At 43.7% G+C, this 23,461-nt stretch overlaps 1 protein-coding gene across 11 annotated transcripts in view; it reads left to right on the top strand.

The window, feature by feature from the left end:
* The first annotated feature begins 353 nt into the window (after nt 1-353).
* LOC6537647 (peripheral plasma membrane protein CASK) overlaps nt 354-23,461 on the top strand; it is a 47,177-nt gene continuing 24,069 nt past the window's right edge. For 3 of the 11 annotated variants that reach the window (XM_015192969.3, XM_039375917.2, XM_039375918.2), the window contains exons 1-8: nt 367-539; nt 2,375-2,770; nt 3,715-3,827; nt 4,384-4,489; nt 4,570-4,647; nt 5,017-5,374; nt 5,445-5,712; nt 6,017-6,366. In XM_015192969.3, coding sequence (XP_015048455.2) covers nt 2,712-2,770; nt 3,715-3,827; nt 4,384-4,489; nt 4,570-4,647; nt 5,017-5,374; nt 5,445-5,712; nt 6,017-6,366 — 1,332 coding nt within the window. In that variant the 5' untranslated portion in view covers nt 367-539; nt 2,375-2,711. Of the gene's footprint in view, nt 540-2,374; nt 2,771-3,714; nt 3,828-4,383; nt 4,490-4,569; nt 4,648-5,016; nt 5,375-5,444; nt 5,713-6,016; nt 6,367-6,696; nt 10,689-15,307; nt 15,441-16,332; nt 16,481-19,113; nt 20,680-23,461 lie in introns of those variants that run through there. The other 8 variants (XM_039375922.2, XM_039375920.2, XM_039375927.2 and 5 more) reach the window with 7 other exon arrangements.

Below are 23,461 nucleotides of genomic sequence, written 5' to 3'. Positions count from 1 at the left end.
CAAAATTTAACTTGTCCTGCCAAACTTTTTTTCAAAAACTCCCGCGCAAACTTAAACGGACCAAGTAAAGTTTATTAAAAAACGACAGAGAAGCTTAGATACCAAAAGGTTTGCGGTATTTTAACAGTATAACCAGTTGCGCGACTCAAACGAACTTTCTTGAATAAAAACTTGAATAAAAGCAGTAATGTGCTGCATAATCACTTGTATATTTCAATTTAAAGCAATCTTTTCAAGGAACACAGCTTGAATAATCAACATTTAATTGGAGCACTCTGAGCCAACTCCAAGTTCCGAACCAATCGAGCAGTGCACCTGCAGCCCTGGGAGTTCTAGTTCGCGGCGAACCGGTTCAGTTGCAACCAGTTCTTCGCCAATCAATTCCTCACGGGCCGTGTTTGTTTTAAGTTAAAATTAGTAAATTACCCAATGCAATCAGCTTGCCAGGCGATCTGTGGTGTGCACCTTGACAATCGTGTGCTAATGCAAAACGTTAAAATGCCAAAAACCAACGGACGTTGAATAATCGCTGCCAATCGGTGGGTTTTCGTACATAAAACTATATGCGAATTGTTCGTGCCAGTGTGTGTGTGCGTGTGGTGTGAGTGTGGCGCCCTCTAAGTGTGATGATGTTGGTGATAAGGGGGCGTGGAACATGAGCAATGCAAATCCTTTGGACAAAGAATCAATTTGCCAATTGTGCGACACTCGAGAGTCTGACAAGTCCTAAAAGCAGGGCCAAATGCACACACACACATACTCAGTGAGTGTGGGTGTGTAGTGGTGCTAGTGCAAGTGCGGGGGGGCGGTGGGCGGTAAGGTCGTGTGGAAAGTGTCAAGGCATTTTACAACAGCGGCGGCACACGAGAGCAAGGTAAAACCCTCGAGCCCGAATACTAAAACCGAGCCAAAAACACCGCGCCCCATGCGCAGCTCTGCATTAAACATGACCGCCCAGCCAGGATTCCTTTGCAAGGATTCACACAACCCCTGCATCACCCCCCCCCTCCCACACCCCCCGCCCACCCTTTCGTGTGTGTGCATCGTAAATTGTTGCACATTTAAATATTCATGCGGCCCGGGCAAGAAGAAAGCATAGCTTATATTTTTTACGATTACAATTTTGGTACTTTACACGAATTTCGCACTGCGCCTGCGCACTTGGCATCCATGCTCGCCATCTCTCTCTCTCTCCTACTCACTCTCTCTCTTTCACACACACTCTCTCGCTCTCACTCTCGCTCTTGCGCTTGCTGGCTCCTTTCGGATTTTTGGAGTGCCATCAAAGTTTTGAAAAGTGTGTTCAAGTGCTGGCCCAAAAGGCATAATAATAGTGTGGCCAAGACAAAGGTGGAGGCGCCACGCCCCCCGCCCTCCGCCTCCTCACTTGCCCCACGAACGAGCATCCCTTTGAGAAGGACACATTCGGCAGGTCCTGGCTGGCTTGTTTACCTTTTCGGCTGGCCATCATTTCCGTTGCAAAATTCACTGCCACTTGCGACAGCACTTTGTGCATTTGTGTGGTGTGTGTGTGGTGTGTGTGTTGTGTGTGGTGTGTGTGTGGTGTGTGCCGCCTGTAATTGATTGGGGTTTACACCTGATACGAGTGTGATTGACATATCAAACAAGTTTCGGCCAGGCCAATCTCATTTCCGTTGCGACACCCTCGACACAGTGGTCCCTCGCTAAGTGCTACCCATTAGCCTCAACGTCTAATGCCATTTTCTGATTGCAGTAAAAGTTAAATTATGTTTTGCAGATTTTGAGTTAGATTCCAACGAGTAGTTTGTTTGTATCTTTGTACTTTGTACTTTGTATCTTTCTATTAATTAATTAATTTCTATATAGATTTATAAAAGTTTGTTTGTATCTTTATACTTTGTATCTTTATACTTTGTATCTTTGTACTTTGTTTCTTTGTAGTTTGTATCTTTTTACTTTGTATCTTTCTAATAATTAATTAATTTCTATATAGATTTATAAAAGTTTGTTTGTATCTTTATACTTTGTATCTTTATACTTTGTATCTTTGTACTTTGTTTCTTTGTAGTTTGTATCTTTTTACTTTGTATCTTTCTAATAATTAATTAATTTCTATATAGATTTATAAAAGTTTGTTTGTATCTTTATACTTTGTATCTTTGTACTTTGTTTCTTTGTACTTTGTATCTTTCTATTAATTTATTAATTTCTATATAGATTTATAAAAATCTAAACGAATTTGTTTATATCCAGAGACGGCGTCAACTGCTTTTCAGAATTCCGTGAAAGCTTCTTGACAGCTTCTTAATTAGACGCCAAATAAATCTGATTAACAGCCTTCAGCTAATGGAAAAACTCACCTCTACCATTTTCACTTGTTATATTTTTGCAGCGCAAAATGCATTTTTAGCAGCAGCATCCACAGCACCAACAGCAACAGCAACCGCAACAGCATTAGCAGCAGCAACGCAACAACGACAGCAACAACAATATTATTAACAACAAATCATTAGAAGAGACCGAGGGAAAACGTTCAAAGTTTTTGGAGTTGCACACTGGCCGCTTAGTTTTTTGTTTATTTTTTATGTTCGTTTTTGGAGGGCAGTAGGCGTCGGGCAGAGGAAAAAACAAGGAAAAAGGAAAAGCGACGAGAGAACAGGACACAACTCATCAATATTCGAAAAAGCAATTGAGGAGTCGAGGAGGCATCAATTCATCAATTATTCAAAATGACCGAAGACGAAATTCTCTTTGACGACGTCTACGAGCTGTGCGAGGTCATTGGCAAGTAAGTTTGCCATTTGCTATATCTTCAGCCGATTCTGCCGCTGACAGCTGGCATCCATGGCCATTATCTCATTATGTATTATGTATCCGCACCGTGTGCCCAGCACAAACCAACCCAAGCCAACCACCCACAAGCCGTAAATCATGCAACTATTGGCATGGGACGAAGCTTCCATACCCATACCCACCACCACCCATAAAAAACTTTCCCAAACGCCCAACTTTTGCATTATTCAAAAATGTATGACCAAACATTTTCTGTGCTAGTTACTTTTGCTGTGACGAGCATCATAGTTTAGCTCGAAGTTCATTCACAAAGCTGTCAATGTTATTAAGTTGAACTTTGTTTCATTTAGTTTCGTTTCATTTCGTTGGGAAAGTATTTCTTCTTTTTTTTGTCACTGTTGCTGAAAATGTTCCATTAACACAATTCTAAAGTTGACTCACTTAGCAGCACATTTTTTCTAATTTTGCAATTTCAAATCTATAATAAAGCAGACAGACGACCTTATAACGCAATAGTTTTCCAAAATAAGCTTGCTGACACAGTTCAATAAAAATTAAGCACGCTCATAAAGCAAGTTTATTGAAATTTGTAGCTTGACTCTCAATGAGTTATTATTGAATGGGAATTTGAATGAAAAATGAAATGGATTTGTGAAATAATCATCACTAAGGAAATAATAGCGCCAGCTTTTATATTGAACTCCACGTTTGGCACTACAAAGAGAATACATAGTTGATTAAATTTCCTCATTCTCATTCTCATTCTCAAGAATCTTGTTTGCTTTTTTCCTGTTTTGCTGCGAAAATATAAATATTTTGCTTTTTGTCGAAGCGAGATAAAATTTTATTCGCTCCCATTTAGACACAATCAACTTTCAATTGAAGTTTAATCCGAATTTACTTCCCCTTCCCCTTCCCTTTCCGGAATGTTTCTTACAGAGGACCTTTCTCCATCGTGAGGCGCTGCATACACAGGGAGTCCAATCAGCAGTTCGCCGTCAAAATCGTTGATGTGGCCAAGTTCACAGCGAGTCCTGGACTGAGCACAGCGGGTGAGCATTATATACACAATACACCTATATATTTATACACTTTTATATATATTTTTTTTTGACGGCACAATGAGATGGACGACCTTGTTCCTTGTTCGATTTGGCCCCCGGGCTAACGATTCCTGACCCTGACTCTTCCCCAGCGCGCTGTGCTGTGCTGTGTGAATAAATTATAATTAAGCTGCTCAATTATTCAAAATTATGCCGCTGCCACACGTGTAGCATGCCCCACAGGGCTGCCCCTTTGCCCGTTTGCCAGCCCAAGACGCCAATTAAAAAGAAATTGCTCAAGTGCAAGGGCGCCAGGACCTGAGCCTGAATCAGGACATGGACATGGACACGGATGTGGATGCGGAGCAGCCATCCGGCCATTGACTAAATGATACATGGCAGGCACATAAGTCAGCGCTAAGTCCATTAGTGCCACTGCCAGCTGGTGTAGTGGGTGGCGCCTCCCCACGTGCCCCACTCTCTCCTGACCCATTCCAATGTCAACTAATTGCCGCCCAATCTGAGAACTCACGCCCCCCATCTCTCTGCATCTTTCCACTTGCAGATCTGAAGCGCGAGGCCACAATATGTCACATGCTGAAGCATCCGCACATTGTGGAGCTGCTGGAGACGTACAGTTCCGAGGGAATGCTCTACATGGTCTTCGAGTTGTAAGTTGTTGCCAGTGGTTCGGTGGTGTCCTTGTGCGCCCAAACCCTAATGTCCTTTCGCACTTTGCACTCTTTTGCAGCATGGAGGGCTCCGACTTGTGCTTCGAGGTTGTGCGGCGTGCTGTTGCCGGTTTTGTCTATAGCGAGGCGGTTGCTTGGTGAGAATCGGAATCGGGCGTTTGCTTTGGCCCAAAAAGGGAGTAAATTATTAATTATAATTAATTAAGGGACGTGCCCGGCAGTAATTTGATTTGAGCAAACCCAATTTAGTTGTCTATACAAAAGATTAACAACCAAGATAATTTATAAGTGCAATTAAACTTGTGCTGTGCGGAAGTAACATATATTAAAATAGAAGTAACAAGTTACTAAACATTTAATCAAATCAAATTAAACGAGGCTACGCCTAACATATACTTTTATACATGGCTTCTGTGTATAAGTATTCCCAATTAAGTAGCCGCCCAAAGCAAACGCAAATTGAATTGAATGAGAAACACCAAATATTAACCCATCCACTTTTCCAGTCACTACATGCGGCAAATCCTGGAGGCACTGCGCTATTGTCACGAGAACGACATCCTGCACAGGGATGTGCGTCCTGCCTGCGCTCTCCTCGCCACCGTCGACAACTCGGCGCCGGTGAAACTTGGCGGCTTCGGATCGGCCATTCAGTTGCCCGGCACCCGGGAAACCATAGAAACACACGGACGCGTTGGATGTCCGCATTACATGGCGCCAGAGGTGGTGACCAGGCGGCTTTACGGCAAAGGCTGCGATGTTTGGGGTGCCGGAGTGATGCTGCACGTCCTGCTCTCCGGCAGATTGCCCTTCCTGGGATCCGGAGTGAGGTTGCAGCAGTCAATAGCACGCGGTCGCTTATCGGTAAGTGTACAATACATTCCCAATCTTTTTATAAAAGTAAAACATTAAAATGTTGAACAATTCGTTGTAGTTTGAGGCACCGGAGTGGAAGTCAATCTCGGCGAACGCCAAGGATTTAGTTATGAAAATGCTGGCCGCCAATCCACATCACAGACTCTCCATCACCGAGGTGCTGGATCATCCATGGATACGGGATCGGGACAAACTGCAGCGCACTCACCTGGCGGACACGGTGGAGGAATTGAAGCGCTACAATGCACGACGCAAGCTAAAGGGTGCTGTTCAGGCCATCGCAGGTGGCACCAACATGGATCCGCTATACGGCACCGATGCGGACAGTCAGTATTTAGTCTCGTATTTGCTTTAAATCAATAGGAATTTAATGATTCGTACGAATATAAATTCTATACCAGATTAAATTCCTGGAGAGCAATCTATATTCGATTGCTCTTAAGAAATTCCAGAAATTAAGCTATGATGCAAATTGTTTTCAATGCTGCTTTATATGCTTTAATACTCAATGTCCGAAGCTGAAAATGCAATTTGGTTATAAAATTGCAGACATCATCATGCAATAAGCCTATAGATTAAACACATTCAATTATGTCAGAATCTGTTCATATGTCATTCCGTTCATTGCAGTGCCCATAACCGGCGCCACGGACGAGTGGGCCGACGAGGAGGCGGGCATTGAGGCGGTGCAGCGCATCCTGGACTGTCTGGACGACATCTACTCGCTGCAGGACGCGCACGTTGATGCCGATGTGCTGCGTGACATGTTGCGCGACAACAGGCTGCACCAGTTCCTGCAGCTGTTCGACAGGATCGCGGCGACAGTGGTGACCAGCAATGGCAGAGCACCGGCTGCCGAGGCCGTGGGCCGATGTCGCGATGTCCTGGAGCTGCTCTCGTCGACGTCCGGCGGCAACTCGCTGGGCGGCAAGTATGCCAAGGACGAGCTGATGCAGCTCCTGGCCGCCCCCCACATGCAGGTGAGTCAGTGAAAAGGAATGACGAGGAGTGAACTGAACTGCCTTAGTTGTTTACTCTTACGCTGTTTGGGCATTTTGTGGCAAGCTTTATTTCGCAATAATCTGGCAATCACCGGGCTTTCGGGCTCCCTTGGTTTCTTTGTTCGCCTCTGTGGTCATATCAATCTGTGGTCCACTCGAGCCGCCCAATTCGCTTTGGCTTAAGCTTAAACAAATTTGAAATGTATTTAGTGCGGGCAAACACGGCGGCGAGGTAGTAAGAGCCTGGATCACAGCCATCACTCGCAGGACTCGGTCGCAGACAGAGCCACTAATCCTTTGCTTCCACAGAGACTCATGCCAGCGGCGTTCGGTGCTGTACATGCACATAAATACACTTTGGGAAATCATTGTATATTAAGTAAGTTATTAAGTAAGAGGAAATAATAATCACTTAACAGGCATAGCAAGTTTCTTGTGCATGTGCAGTTTAAAGCCATTCATTTGAAGCTGCTCTAGAGAAAGTTTTAGTATGAACTTATGCGTAAATAAGAAACTGTTGGTTTACCATATTTGTTTAAGTGTAAGCACATATAGCAGCTAATGCAACCAAACACAAACAGTTTAATCAGAATAAACCGAAATGAATTTCGGACGTAGTCAGGCCACAACAACAGCTAAAGCAACATCAGCAGCAGCAGCAGCAGCAGCAGCAGCAGCAGCAGAATCAGAATCAGAAACGCCAGCAGCATCGAAAGGAGAAAGGGAAACAGGAGCTGTGGCAACAACATCCGCACCCTGCAGGCTCCCGAACTCAGTTCCCTTCCATTTTGCCGCCCGAGGGCTTTCTGCGCTGAAAAGTATGCTACGAGTACACGGCTCAAGTGCCATCGTTGTTCCGACTACGTCGGCATATGGCCATCCGCCTTCACTCCTTTACTCCATCGCTCCTTCAATCCCTCACTGCTCCACTGCTCCAATCTCCTTCCACTGCTCCACTCTCCTCCCACTGCTCCACGCTCCCCCACTCCCACTGCCCACTTCACTCGGCACAAAAACATTTAACGATAGCGAAACAAAAAATAAATAAGCAAAAACGGACAGGGGTTTACGTTTTGTTTCGACGAATCCTTAAATATCCTTACCATAAAAGATTATTGCCAGTTCTGTGTGAACGTTGGCGGGAATTCAATTGCTACGTTATTGGATGCTAGTAATATTGCTAATGGATGCCATAATGTCCTACAAAACTGGTCACACAGGAGAGCTTGGGCAGAAGTTAGCAACTAAAGATGTGTTTAAATGAAACAACATAAAATCGAACAGGATATTCCTGAGTTGATTGGTAACCTGTAACTGTTGCAGCAGCATTTTCGATTATTTCTGCTCATTGAAAAGAGCAATAAGTTCCTTGCAACCAGTCCAAACGAGCAGTTTCAATCGGTGAAAGCAATAAAATAACAACGATTAGTCAGACATAAGCAACTATGTATGTACTTAACTATGTAACTTTGCCATAAGTAACTATGTATGTACTTAACTATGTAATTTTGCCATAAGTAAGTATGTATGTACTTAACTATGTAACTATGACATAAGTAACTATGTATGTAACTAACTATGTAACTATGACATAAGTAACTATGTATGTATGTACTTAACTATGTATTTCCCATTCAAATGCAGGTATTTCCTGTGGGAAAGCCTCTATATCCACTGATGAAGTGCACCCATCGGCGTAAGCTTTAATGTGGCCCAGTCAAAGAACTTGAAAAGGACAACTCTGATGAGTGTTTATGTGCGCAAGGATTCATCCTGCCGAGCATCCAATTATTTGCCAGACTCGGCCTAAGCTCCTCATTGGTTTACTCCCCCTTTTCCTCTCCGTGTCTTTCTGTTCCAGGGTATAAAGACTACCCATTCCCTTCCATTCAGAAATCGTTGGACATGTTGGAGGTTGGGGAGTTGGACTGGTTTGGTGGGTGTCTGGTTCGCTGGTTGTGTGTGATACGGACGCAATGCTATAACATAACTCTGTGCCATCCACTGTCGTTAATTGCTCCTTGAAGCAGACTACACTTTTTGCGCTGCTCCTCCTGATTTTCCTCCTCCTCATTTTCCTCCTTTTATTTATTTTGCGCCTCTCGTGCCTCGGACTCCTCGGCTATATCCGACTGTCCTTCCGCCTGTTTGTCTGTCTTTTTTGTGTGTGTGTGTGACGCAAGCCCAGTCTCATTTTCATAAATCCGAGCAATCTGCAAGCTAAGAAAAAAATGAAAATAAGAAAAAACACGAGCCCAAAGAATGAAAGAATAGTGGGCAAAAAAAAAAAAAACAAAATATGAACAACTGCAGGAAAACGCAGGCCAACGATGAAAGCAATGAACGAATGTGTTAATGCTATATACACAGCTCAGCGAGCGGCGTCGAGGGCGGTGGTGAGGGGTGATGCCCCCAGGGGGGGGTGGTGGATGCTGGGATGCTGTCCAGGGCTGCAGTGCCACCAACAATGCCAATGTCCAAGTGAAAGCTGCAAAAGCTGCGGTTCTCTTTCATCTCTCTCTTTCTCTCTCCCATTCTCTCTCTCTCTCTATCTGCAAATTGCAGCAAACTGCAGCTTGGCCTCTCTCTTTCCTCGCATCTCGCCATCTCTTTCGTCTTGACCCAGTGGGTGGTGGCAGTAATGGCCAAGGTACAATCGTTACTTTTCCATTTGCAATCATATATAGTTGCGATCAAAGTGCGTTAATTAATATTAATTAATAGTTGCATATTTCTAATATTTATAATATTTACTTTGAAAAAGTATAGGCACTTAAAAACAAATGTGATTTAGTTTAAACTAAATTGATTTCTAGCTGAGAATGAAACAAATCATATGAGATATACGGCTCATAGAGAGTTTTATGAGTAGAATACTGTACTCACATGGTAACTGAGGTACTGCAACTGGCGTGGCAAGTAAAATACTGTACTCATGTGGTAACTGAGGTACTGCAACTGGCGTGGCAAGTACCTAGCTGCAGTGTGAGTTGAATGAATTTCCCGGCCATATGCCAACACTGTTGGCCAAGTTGCAACAACGGAGCACTCGTGATTGACTTAAACAAAAAGCGCGCAGCCGAGATTTTAGTTTAGTTTGCGGCGCAGTCGCCGCTGGGGAACGTCGAAACGGCGAAACGGATTTATACGCCTCGCATTTTTATTTGCCACTTGCCCGCTGATGTGTGAAAATGGCGCCTAACGAGGCGCCACACCGCCTTACCACCACCCCCCCCACTCCACACTCCCCCGGAGTCTCCGGAGAATTGTGGCCGAAAACCTTCGTCAAGTTGTGCCGCTCAGTAGAGAGTTGGAGTTCCGCAGTTTCGCGGCGATTGAGTTTGAGTTTGAGTTTCAGCTTGAGTTCTAGTTCGAGCCGTGAGTCTATTTCTCAAGAGGATACACCGCACTCCTGCCCATCCCCGCTCAATCCCGCTTGACCCAATTAACAGGACGCTTACCCGGACCCGGCTAAAAAACCCCGGAGTGTATGCCTGTGCGTTCGTGAGTGTGCCAATTACGCGCGCGAGTTTCCGCCGTAACCTCCGTCACGAAAGAAAAAAACCAAATAAACAAAAAAAAAAAAGAAAAAACAAAAACAAAAAAAAAAAGCAAGAAAATAATAGAAGCAAAGCTGGCAGCAGGAGGAGCAGCAGGCGACAGCCCACGTGTTTGGCGGCAAAATCCACATGGGAGCAATTGACAAAATGGCAACCGCCAGCCGGATGCGAATGCGGATGCGGATAAGGATTGGGATACGGATCCGAGATCCCAGGCACTGGGCCGCACCCTGGCGCTGGGGACGCGCCGTTGCCCTGCTCATAAATTGGCAGCACAAGAAAATACTGCAGTCGTCCCGCCTGTCAGCCGCCCATAACTCAATTTAAATTCAAATGTATTATGTGTTGTGTGTTGTTGTGTGTTGTGTGTGTTGTTGTGCCAGCCAGCAGCAGCAGAAACTTCAATGTCTTGCCTTGTCACGGAACAGCAAATAATCCAATTATAAATTGATAAAAGCCACCAAGTTTACGGCGGCGCCGTGTCCCAACTGAATCATCTGAATCTAAATCTGAATCTGAATGGAGCCGGAGGAGCAGGATGCGTGCTGCTGTTGCCGCTGCTGCGACGATGGCAATCTATGGCCAGCCACGGCAACGGGCAGCAACTGCCAGCTGCTGGACGAGCACTATCCACTGCAGCCCAACCAGGAGCACCTCGAGATTTTCCAGTGGATCGGCCTGGAGACCGCCGAACTGCTGCCCGCATATATAACGCGCTACTACAACAATCTGCACCATCAGGTAAATCTGCTTGTTAAGCGAAAAGCACTGATATCATCATATCAGGGGATTATGAATATATATATATATGCATATACATATGTATGTAGGATATGGCTGGGGCAAGTGCTGCATGTGGCAGTGGCAGAAGTGGGAAAGTGCTGGCCCAATGCACAGCGGAGTTGGCCTTTCATTTGAGTTGCGGCCAAAACTTTGATTAAATTTTGTTTACTGTTTTTGTGCGGTCTGCAAGTGAAAATGTGAAAATGTGAAAACTAGGAGAGCACCATCACCCGCATAATGCGTTCAAAAACTGACGATTATGGGGGAGATGGACTGACAGACCACTTAATTACTTTTCAATTTAAATCAAATTAATGTAATGTGCTCATTTGCACGTACATAGATGTGTAGTGTGAGCTCGAATATGTTGAGTTACTATTTCAGCTATTTCAGTAGCTATTTCAGTTACTATTTCAGCTATCAACTATTAACTAGCAAGGCGTTCTATGTCTGCTAGTTAACTTTAAATCACAAAAAGTCTGCTAGTTAACTTTAAATCACAAAAAGTCTGCTAGTTAACTTTAAATCACAGGAAGTCTTGTAGTTAACTTTAAATCACAAGAAAGTATAGTATAAGGCTAGTATAAATCACAATAAGTTCTACGATAAGCATGTTTATTAAACTATAAATTATCCTGGCACCCTTGGATATGGCGATTTAAATTTATGTACAGTGTTTGCATAACTAAACACTAAACTAATTAAATCCAAGTGCATTAATTAACGTCCATGATTTACGCCGCTTGTGATAATTACATATTTCAAAGTGCGTTTGTATGTGTAAACAAATAAATGAAATAAAGGAAATGACTAATTCCAACCAAACGTTGTTTCCGAATAAAAACGTGATTCAATAAAAAATTGATTAGCGTTTATAATGAATTTAAATTAATAATTATTTTGCACTTTTTTTTCACTTTTTTTCAATAAACTCATGCGCTTCACTTAAGCAATGAAAGCAACAATGTGATTGCTAAGCCCATTGAAAGCAAAGTTTCTACTTCGGCAGCAGTATTAAACTTGCCACATTGAGAGCTGGAAACTCTTATCCTTAAGTAAGACTTCAAGGAACATTAAACGCTTCCTTTTGCCAGCTTTTGTTTATTGTCCTTTGCCCAGTGGACACTCATTGAATATTGGCCAATTGCAGTGGCAAAATCAATTTGCCAAATGGCCAACGAATTTGCATTTTTGTGTGCCACACACACACTTAAACACACACACATGCACACTCTCATGTGTGTCCTATGCCATTTTGGCTCGATTTCTGGGATGCCATCAGCATTATTACAACGGTCGTTTTACCTTTGACTTGATTCTGATTTGCACGGAATACGGATACGGATATACACAGAAGCCACTACTACGGATGTGTGTGTGTGGTGTTTGTGCACGTGTTCGTGTTTCCCCAGTGTGTTAGTGTGTGTGGGTTAGCTGACAACTAAACGTGTCAACGAGGCTAAGCAAGCAAACTGTCAGGAGCAGTAGTTACAGGACCAGATGTGCGGAGGATGTCCTGCCCTCCACTTTACCTGCCCCACTGACACATTAGGGTTACTCTTTTGGCTGCACAACACACATAAATGTCGCCTGCCACGCCCCTATCCCCTCCCCCCCCCCCATTGGTTGCCCCCGCCCCCCGAAAAATTGCAGCTCTGTAACTGCCATCATCCTTGTTATTGTTATTGCCATTGTTGCTGCTGTGTTGCAGCCAAATTTGTTGCCACTTCGATGAGATGACAAATTCGTGCCAAATTGCTTTCACTCTTTTCCATGCACTGAAACAAAAACTCAGCCGTTGTACTATGTGGTATAAATAATATATATTATTATTAAATCTTTTCATACTTTCTACCACTATGCGCTCATATTCTTGAGCAGTATTTCAAATCCCGAGTCTTAGTGCTGTTTTGTGTGTGATAAATGCTGCCAGCTGAGTGTCCAGTGCACCTGGTATCCTTTTGCACCCTTTTGCGTCCTTTTTGGCCCCTGGTGATTCCATTTTGCATTGGCGTGTGGCAGGCAGCGCAACACAAAACGCTGGCGACAGCAGCAAGTTAATAGTTTATGGCCAGGATGCGATTACACGGGCTCCATTTTCCGAATGGGCCTTGACCTACTACACTCACTCACTACACTGTGCTGGAACCTTGGGCCCAAATGAATTCCGACCGAAAATCACTCGACATAACAACGCTTCTTGGTGAATGGTTGCTTTTCCGAGGTGCAATCTGTCTGATATTCAGAGATAGTGGATAGGTGCTTTAGTTTGCATTAATTAAAAGCCCGTTATGCAGCGCGTTAAGCTCGCATCATCATGGCTGCTGTTCGTTCGTTGTCCTTGTGCATCAATCGATTGTCTGAATTGCATTCTTTGCTGAAAAGATGCCGCTGCAGCACTCGAATGCCCTGCAAAATGAAGCGCATTGTGCTGTTTTGTTCATCATTAGTTGGCAGTGCAGTCAAAAACTGACATAATCAATTTGCGAGCACATCCAGGCAACCAGATTTGAGCAAGTTCAATTCGTATGATCCCAGCACCTTGTCCCATTTAAGTGGACAAGTATGTATATCAAGGATATCAGATGTCTTATTAAAACTGAAATGACTTGCCGAAAACTTAAGGTGAAAGCTGGTGGCATTATAGTCAACGTATTTAGCTGCCATGGAAACAATTGTCCCGGCAGGTTATTCCTATTTTCCATGAAGCTGCAAGCAAAGGTCTTCATTCTTGTAACTGCCCCACACTCCCCACACTTTTTGTCCCCCCCCACACTTTTTGCCCCCCCTCTAGGAGCCCACAGTCAGTTGGCCTGCTATTCACAACAAGCGCTCCATAAATATTTGCTGTGCCTCAGCACAGATTCATAACTCATAAAGCGGCTGTCTCTCCGACTGTCTGTCCATTTGCCACTCTCCCCTCGCCACCTCGCCACCCCTCTGCCCCTCCCCCACTGTTGCCCCACTCGTCCTGCATTCTGCGTCCTTTCTCTGCTGTTTGCCTGGCCCCAATGGATAGCTGGTGCCTTACCACATGTAATTAGGTTGCGGTTTTCCACCTTCTGCCGCTTCTGCCACCACTTCTGCCCCACTGCTGCGTCTTCCTCTTTTGGCAATGAATCCTTTTGCCACACGCCCGCATCCTCTTTGGCAAGTGTCTGAGTGTCTTGGTGATTGTGTGCCAGGATTCTAGGGTGAGCCGCTATCGTTGGTAATTAGGAACACAGTACACATTGCTCTTCCTATGCTCCACCGAAATATATGCTCGAATATTACCCACCAATTTCTTTCTCTTCTCCATTTCTAAACACAGTAAAATCAGAATTCACCATGTCATGTCTAAAAAAAACTTTAATTAAAGCAAGACCGTCAAGTTTTCACACCAACCAAAAATTTAATTAAAACTTTATATATTTTTAAAATACTTTAGACTTGCAGAAGAATGTATGCAGCTCTTAGTTCCGTACACAAAAAAACAATTTCGGCATTCTTATATTCATTAAAATCAATTTGAACCTAAAAGAATATTACGCATACGACACGTATGTCGGGTTTTTTACATACAAAAACAGGACAACACTGCGTATGAGTGATAAACTTTGAAAGCAAGTGTTGTTATGAGTTTTTTATGACTTACTTACACCGAAAGTGCTGTTTTTATAACCTTAACTTACACTCGAAAGCCCGGTACCACCCTACTGTTCACAATACACCTATTTTGGCCAAGTTTTTTGGCCACCGCCATCACCAATCTGCAGCTGCAGCTTCAGCGTTCGTGATGAAACGATGATGAAACGTTGATGAAACGTTGATGAAACGCTGATGATGATGATGCTGCTGCTGCTGCCGCTAATGATGATGAGGATGGGGATGATAATGATGATGATGGTGAGCACGATGCAGAAAACGAATGATGTTGATGCTGATGCTGATGATGACGCCAGCGTTGACGTTGGCAATGATTGGGTTAGCGAATACGTGGCGCAGACATTGTGCTATAAATTACGAATATTTGCACGCTCGCCACGTTGTGCGTTAGACGAAAAGGCGGTGGCAGAGCACACTGGCCTAGTTGGCCAATTAGTGTGCTCTAAAACGGCTGGCTATCCATTTAGATGGGCTTTTAATTATGCTTTGTAGCATGTTTCTAACTATTTGTGGGTCAACGTTGCGTATTAATAATATCTGCTAAAGTGCTTTCCATTTGAACTTCCATTTAAAATTACAATTATTAATGGCCACAAATGGCCTTAGCCCACTGTGCAGCTGCAAATTCGTCTGCGATTGCCAATGAGTGAGGAATGTGGCTGCCAGACAGAGACAACTACTGCGCATGTCCGCAGCTGCAGTTGGCTTCGCTGTTGGCTTCGCTGCCAGCATCCTGCATCCCATAGCAGATTCAGCAAGCAGCACAGAAGTCAGGCCACCAAGTCAGCGAGCACTAGTTGTCGCGCTCGCACACAGGAAATTGATTGGGGGCAGCGGGCTGCATTCAGCTGAAAGCCAGTGAGAGAGAGAGAGGGAGAGCAAGGCCAGGCCAGGAGAGCAAGGACAAGCAGTGCGGAGCAAAAGAGAGCGAGAGCAAGGACAGGACAGAGAGCTTCAACTGGATGCTGACAGAATCAGAATTCGAGAATTCAGTCTATAATTGTGCACCTTGCTGACTGGTTCTGTGCCAGTTTAACGCGAGCCCTTGCCTGGACAGCACGGGTATACAGTAGCAGCAGCATCCGCAGCAGCAGTAGCCGCAGCAGCATCAGCAAGCAGCGCCCGCAGCAGCACACACACGCATAAAGGCTGCACACGAAAAAAACGCACACGCACACACACACTCCAGTGAGTTGCCATACGGCGCACCGAAATGCAAAAAGCAGGAAAAACGCCAAGAAAAGTGAAGAAAAACGGAAGACAGCGGGCCAACTAAAGTTTTGGATAGTCGAAAAAAAGCGATAGAAACTTTTTAATTGCAAGCAGTGCACACTTTCGTTACCCAACAAAGTTGCGCGCAAAAAAGTAGGCAACACAAAAAAGTGTTGAAAGCATTGATTTTCACAAGGAAAATTCTCACACACATTTTCACAAGAGTGAAAAAAAAATAAGTGTGCGTGGTCGTTTTGGCGACTTTTTTTTCGCAGCCTCTCTGGTTTCCCGTTGAATTTTTTTTCTCATATTGTCCGATCCGGTCAGCTTCTGGCCTTCCATGGCCCCCCGCTCCCTCTCTTCGCTCTTGGTGTGTATGTGTGGGAGTTTCTGATTTCTCTCATTCAAGAGAGAGCCTGCCCCCCGCTGAAGCGCTCTCTCTTGGAGAAGCAACAACCGCAACAAGGATAAGGCAGCGACGCCAGCAGAGAAACCATTTCGACCGCATTGCCAAATCGATTTGCTAGAAACGATTATCAATGATTTCACGAACGCGCCACCAAAATTCACTCCTCAATCGAATTGAATTAAATGAATCGCATTACGCCTACGTTTATCTGTGTGCGTGTGCTTGTGTGTAAGTGTGTGGGTGTGTGTCCGCTGATTTATGCGGTGTAAATCAAATGAAATCGGTGCAGAACAAAAACTTATTTAAATCAATTTATTCCGAAAAAAACTACAGCCAGTGCAAGCAAAAAGCTAAATAAATTAAAACAATAAAGAACAAAAAATATGTACTCCCTAATTCATTAAAGCAGAAAAAACCCACAAAATAAAAAACACAGACTACACAACGAGTTAGATACGCACAACAACAACATTTCGTTGCAGTAAGTACTAACATACGAAGAAAAAAAAAGCGTAGAACACCTGAACGAAAATCCACCCACATACCCCACCACCCACCACCCACCTGCAAACTTGGAATTCCTCAACAAACTGAAGTTCGCTTCACTTCACTTTGCCACTCAGCACAGTACCGCCCCCCATCCGCCCCCTTTTCACCCCACCCCTGCCATCCTATGCCATTTCCGTTTGCCTTATCAAAAATGTGTATATATACACAAAGACTGGGAAAAGCGGGGAAAGTGGGGGGGGAAATGGGGAGAAGCCGAAGAGAAGCTGCAAGAGAATTCAACTACAGTGGTCGCGTGGAAATTAGAATTTTCATTTACTTCACTTCAGCTTCTGCACGAGTCGAAGATACTAGATTTGAATATTTACCTGCAGCTGTAGGTTGGTTTATTTTGATTGAAAACACAGCTCCAGATGGGCCAATATTATCATACAAAACGTATGCTATGGACATAATGCTGTTGAGAGGATGAAGCTAAATCGATGTTTGTTTGTTTTTCAATACTTAAATGACTTCATTAGGATCAAGATTGCTTTTAGCCTTAAATAATCAATGAAATGCTCGAAATTTCAGCTAGATTCTAATGATTTGCGGTCTTAATTGAGTTGATTGGTAAATCAAAATATGCAAGGCGCACTTAATTCACTGAATAAATTCAACAATTAAAGCTAAACTGATGAAGCGACCACTGTGCTTGAAAATTTGTGAGATTTTCATTTTCATTCCTTTCCATTTTTGCCCGTTTTCCACTTGGAAATTCATCAGCACCGCATCTCCTTGCCAGCGAGTGGAAAGTGCAGCTCAGTGGTTTAGACGAAGTCCTTCATTTCCCCACTTGGTCCTTGGTCCTTGGTCCTCAGGATACAGATAGACTTGTAAAAACTCACTTTACCTCAACTTGGTTTTTATTATGTCTTCTTTTTTTGTTTTTTTGTTTTTCAACATTTTGCTTTCTTTCAGACTTTGCTGCTCTCTTTCGCTCTCTCTGTCTTTCCGCCATACTTTCTTTGTTGGTTTTTGAATCTTTTATGAATTGAATTTGGTTATTTTGAACGCGTATGTTCCGCTGCAAAGTTCCAGCTACCACGGCAACGTGGCTTCCACGTCCTTGGCTGACTTCCTGCCCCGCAGGATAAAGAGAAAGCCAAAGCCAAAGTTGAAAGCCAGAAGAAAAGCAGAAACTGAAGCAGAAGCAGAAGGACGAGAAGCCAGGACGAGACGGACACGTTCCCATTCAATTATGGGCGGCATGTGGCACATTAGCATTCAGCGGAAGCTGCGCCAAAAGCAAACATTTCAACGCCTCCCAATTCGTGGGGTCCCTCTTTTTTTTATTATGCGAATATTATTTAAGCATTCACAATTCCGTTTTAATTTAATTCGATGCCAGTAATGCCAGCGTTGGCAGACTTTCGGCAGTCAGTGTGTTTTTGGAATTTGTTGAAAACTATTTAGCATAAATAGTCTCCGCCTGCGGTCCCGATAGTCGCCCTTGGGAATTGCCTGGCAATGGAGTCCTTGGGAGTCCTTTTCCTGCTCCTCCTCAGCCCCCTCACTCTTCTGTCTTTATTAGCGCATATAATTTCCCGAGTTCCATGTTTTCTCTACTCTCAACTCCACTCCTCTTCACTCGATTTTGTTTTTTATTTGGCTTTATTTTGTTTCACAGTCTTGTTTTCTCCCCCTGCCGCCGTTTTTATTTTTATTTTTAAGGCTTTTTCCCCAAACGATTGCCTTTTGGAACCGTTTAGATAAACAGCCCCGTTCCGCCTTCGCCTGTTCTGTTTCGGTTTCGGTTTCGGTTTTGGCTTCTCTCTTCCCCGGGGACACAACACAGGTTTTTATATTGTACATTTTTATTTTTATCTCTGAGGCATATAAAATACACATTTTCAGTTGCCTAGACAGTGAGTTTAATTAAAACGAGGCGCGGAATAGAAAACTGTCTACACCCGAAACAATGCAAAGTTCTAGGGCGCAAAAACAAAGCGAACCATTGATTAAATCTTGAATAGTAGAGTTAGAAAAAAGGTAGATCCTTTGATAAAATCATTGTTATCTAAAGACAGTTTCTATCAGTTTTAGCAAGTAAAAACATAAAAGAAAATGGAGCTAGGCTGTAAGATTTTTAGGTTCTACAGAATTATCTGTTACGAAACGATTTTGTAGGCCTTTTCATTTCCCAATCGATTTTTCGCCAGTGCATATTATGCTCCATTTGGTTCCCATCTGTTTCGTTGATTGCTTTCGGGGTTGGGGATTCAGGGGAAGGAAGGAGGAAGGGGGATTCTAGGTTGCCTATCGTTTCACTAATTTCAATTGTACAGGTGCGTGTGTCTAAGGGATTAAATATTTAATTTATTTGTATTAAATGCGAGAACAAGTGTTCCTGGAAGGGCTCCTCGCAGCAGCGTGCAACATTAAATTGAAATTCCCTAAGCCCAAAATTCCTTTTCCCGCTGTGCTGAGTTTGTATATAGTTAACACCCCTTGAATCCCACACACACAGACACAACCACTTTCCCCACCTACGCACACACACCCACACTTTCGCAAGTCGAATAAATTTCGTTAAATTTTGAGCTTCTCAACGATTTTCCTTTGCAGAAATCGCATGCTAGAAAATTTGAAAATATAAAAGCTAAACCAAAAACAAAACAAAATCAATTCAAAATTAAATTCTAAAAGTTGCATCAAATTAAAACACACACATCTATATAGAGAACTCAATAATAAAGCCAAGATTAAAACCAAGTTAAACCCAAAAACCAAAAAACCAAATACAACAAATTAATTACAATTGTGATGAACAAGTTAATTGCATCAATTGCAGCACATAAACACTCAAGCATTTAAAATAGCTTAAACCGAAACAAAAGTATATATCTGCTGCCCAGGCAGGCTCAATTAAAAAGGATACAATAATTTATTGCCACATCAACTCAGCGTGGGATGCGAATGCAGTTGCAGATGCAGATACTGAAACAGATACAGATGCAGTTGCAGATACAGATGCAGATTGGATATTGGACGAATCGGACACATTATATTACCAGTGATAGCAACAGAATTTACATAACCATTAATGAATAATAGAGGACAGTAATAAGCGAATAGGAGTAACCCCAATCCGACAAACCAAATTGTTGTAGACTTTCTTGTTGTTGATTAATCATAATTAAATAGAAGTTGTTGTTGGAAAAGCTGTGATCGCAGACGGATACATGACAAAGCACAAACCATTGTTAACAAACTGAAACAGAAGAGACGCACACAGAGAGAGAGAGATAGAGTTAAAACCATAAACCTGTAAGCAATGCTTGTTGGCCCAAACAGTGAGAACAGCCGCAACATAAGCCACAACAACACTGGCAACACTGGCAACACACTGGCAACCACTCCTGGCCTAAAGCGCATATCAAAAGGCTAGAAGGTGCAGGGCAGCACAGGAGGGGGGTGCAATCGAAGTAATCCCCGAAAGGACACAACATTTACCCGCGCCACTCGTCGCCACCGCCCCCGCACCGCCTGCAATGCTCTGGTAGCCAAGACAGTTTTACGGTGGATCACTACTGCGCCGGCGGCGACCCACAAGCGGCGGCGGCACCTGGACCTGGAGCGGCTGGATCTGGAGCGGGCGGCGGCGGCGGCGGCGTTGGGCCATCGCAGCAGGCGGGTCAATGGTCCAATGCGGCGATCGGCGGTGGCGTTGGCGTTGGCGTGACCTCTTGCGGCGGCGGTGGTGGCGTTGGTATAGTGCCACAAAACCATCATTCCATTGGCATGTGCCAGCATCATGGGCTGACATCACAGTCGTTGATGTCCGGTGGCTCGCACATCTCACTGCTGGGCAGCAGCGGCAGCAGCGGTATGAGCGGCAGCGGCGTCGGCAGCAGCGGTCAGAGTGTGCCCCAATGTCCGGCCGCTGTGGCAGCCGCGGATGCTGCCGCCATGCTTGCCACCACCAATGCCACCGGCGGCCATTGTCGCAGCTTGAGCGGCTTGAGCTCGATCAGCATACCGCCGCCGCCGCCGGCGCTCTTCAATCCGTGCAGCTCGGCGCTGTCGCTGCAGCAGGCGGCGGTAACCAGGTGGGGACCGCGCACCTCCTGCCCGGTCCACAGTCCGTTCCGTGTGCGCGTGCCGAACGGCTCCATCTGCTCCGGACACCAGGTGAGATGAGATGAGACGGATGAGTTGTCGTCTCTGATCGTGATTCGTAAAATGTACATATATATTATATCCATGGCCTGCTCATATATGCCGGCCATAGAATCCCTAAAAAAAAAATCAGTCGCTAAAATCCGTTGACTAATTCAGCTTGCCACAAAATGTTTATTGCGCTTTTCAGTTGTTGCCATCTAGAAATTGTACATATTAATTGTATCTGATAAGTAGCTTTTAGTTGCCCCACTAATCGCATCTCGACTTATTTCTCTTTGTTTCTTCTCTCTTTTCTCTTCCCCAAAATCCGCTTGCTAACTGAATGATTTTCTTACGGACCGCCAGGTAAGCAACTTGAAGCGGAAACCCAGCATTTTGGCAGTACTGCGAAATGTGTCAACGACATGTAAGATTATTTTCATTTTGCCCAGCCCAAAATGACCAAAAAAAAAAAAAAGAAAACAAAAAAGAAAACACACGAGATCAGGAAAATACGCATACCGCATGTGCACACTTACACTGGACAACGAGGGGGGTTTCATGGGTTGTTAACTATTTGTTTGCATGTTTTAAATGATAAACATATTGTGGTCATTCCAAGTAATCGTCTTATGGATGATGCTTCTTATTTCCGCAAATTAATTTAAGCTGATTTCTCACATGAACGACTTAATGCTTCTTAAATAAGTGAACTGAATCCTCTTGAAGTTATTTATGTTTCGCATTGCAAGGATACCTTGCACAAATCCATTCAAGTGCATTAATACTGCGCTTGGCTGAAGTAAATACAAGTGATAAATAGATTTTCTTTAAGCCCACAAGACTGGCACATATTTTAATAAATTGCATATGGAGTCAAAGTGATTAGATAAGTTATTTGTAAACATGTAGCACAAGTTGTTTGGTAAGCCAGGTGTATTTTATACAAGTAGCTTTAAGTTGAATGGCACAAGTAAACCCATGGTAACTGGCCACTTAAAAGCCTCCAAGAGTATCATAAAATGGGCACCTCGCTTTATATTCCAATGCCTGTTGAGAGATAATCCGCACACAAAAGGAACATCCATAGCAACTCTCGCTGGGTCCACGGCTCACATAGTTTCGCAAATTATAAAGAGCTCGATTCACATGATTGCCCAAGCGGTGACCCGGTTACCTTTTTATATATTTTTTTTTTCTTTTCTGCGCCTGGGCTGAGGGTCCTGCCACGTCCTTTGGCGCTGGGCTTGGGGTTTTTGGGCCTTGGTTTTGGCTTTGGGTTTGGCTTTGGCTTTGGGTTTGAGTTTGGGCTTGGGTCGCTTTTCCTAAATCAGCGACAGGCGCAGGTTTTTGCTTGACTGCGCCGGGCATAAAACAGGTCCTGGAGTAAACTATGATGTGGCAACAGAAACTAGAACAGCGGACAGCGAACAGCGAACAGGGGATCGACTATCAGAAATCCCGGCCCTTTTGTAACAATTGCCATTTAACGTTGTTTTTCCTTTCGCTCGCTTTTCCTTTTTTTTTTTTGGCCCCTTTTGCTACCACTACGCTTTCCGCCGTCAAATTGAATGTCACTAATGCAATTAGTTCACACAAAATAATTCTCTTCCACTCGATTATAGAGCGTAATATGCTCGTTGTCATTTATTATGAGAAGCCAACCGAAACACGCACAAGCAGCAAAGTTACGGAGCGAATCATATGCAAAGTGGGTTTGCCCCAATGTCGAGGAGGCGGACTTTTCCAGCCCGGGCCACCAAAGCCAGTGAAGGTTCCAAAAGGTTCCGCTGGCTCCGCAGGTTCCGAAGGTTGCTGCGACACAGAACCATTACGCCTTTCAATTTTTGCGCTAGGCCAGAAATTTACATAAATATTACACAAGACCAGGCCACTGAATGTGGGTTGGTAGCTGGGTGGCTGGATTGCTGGATTGCTGGATTGCTGGGTTGGTTGATGGACTGACTGATGGAGAAGGGGCGTTGGCCAAAAGGGCATGAGGCATAGCAAATAGGCTCGTTATGCTGCCGTTCTGAAAGATCATCCCGCCAAGGGCGACCAGCAAAAGGTGTGGTCACCAACGCCTCAAATTGAGTTGCCAACAATTTTTTTTTTCAAAAATAAATTTTACAACGCACCAACTACCAACTATAAAAGGAACAAAGTGAGCACTGCATAAAGCTTAGGCAGCGACTTAAACACTGGCAATGGAGTTGTGCCAAAAGTTGAGCACTCTCCGAAAAAGGCAAACTCCTAAGACCTTCAAAAAGTTTTCCTGCGTGGGTGGAACGAACAGGAATCTTTGATAATTTTGCTCAATTAATATGGGTAGTTCAGTTGACATTGTCCTGACAACCTATCAAAGGTAAATGGGGCTCACAAATAATCAGAGTTTCGAACTTTTTAAAAGATTTACGCATAATTTGTGATTTACTATAGAAACCTCTTTATTGAAACTGATTTGTTAAATGCAGAAAATAACATGGGTAGAATAAGATATTAAATGTAGAAAATAGCATGACCAGAATGAGGAATTAAATGTAGAATATAACATCGCTTAAAGTAGGAATTAAAAGTAGGAAATAACATGGCTAAAATTATGATTAAAATGTTGGAAATAACTTGGCTGAAATTGGAATAAATGTAGAAAATAACATGGCTAAAATAGGGAATTAAATGTAGGAAATAACATGGCTAAAATTAGGCATTAAATATAGGAAATAACAACGCTTAAAATAGGAATTAAATGTAGGAAAAACATGGCTAAAATTGGGATTAAATGTAGGAAATAACATGGCTTAAATATAAATTT

The sequence above is a fragment of the Drosophila yakuba genome, chromosome 3R (genome assembly GCF_016746365.2).
Source record: "Drosophila yakuba strain Tai18E2 chromosome 3R, Prin_Dyak_Tai18E2_2.1, whole genome shotgun sequence".
NCBI classification, from domain to species: domain Eukaryota; kingdom Metazoa; phylum Arthropoda; class Insecta; order Diptera; family Drosophilidae; genus Drosophila; species Drosophila yakuba.
This window is presented reverse-complemented; position numbering and strand designations above follow the sequence as displayed.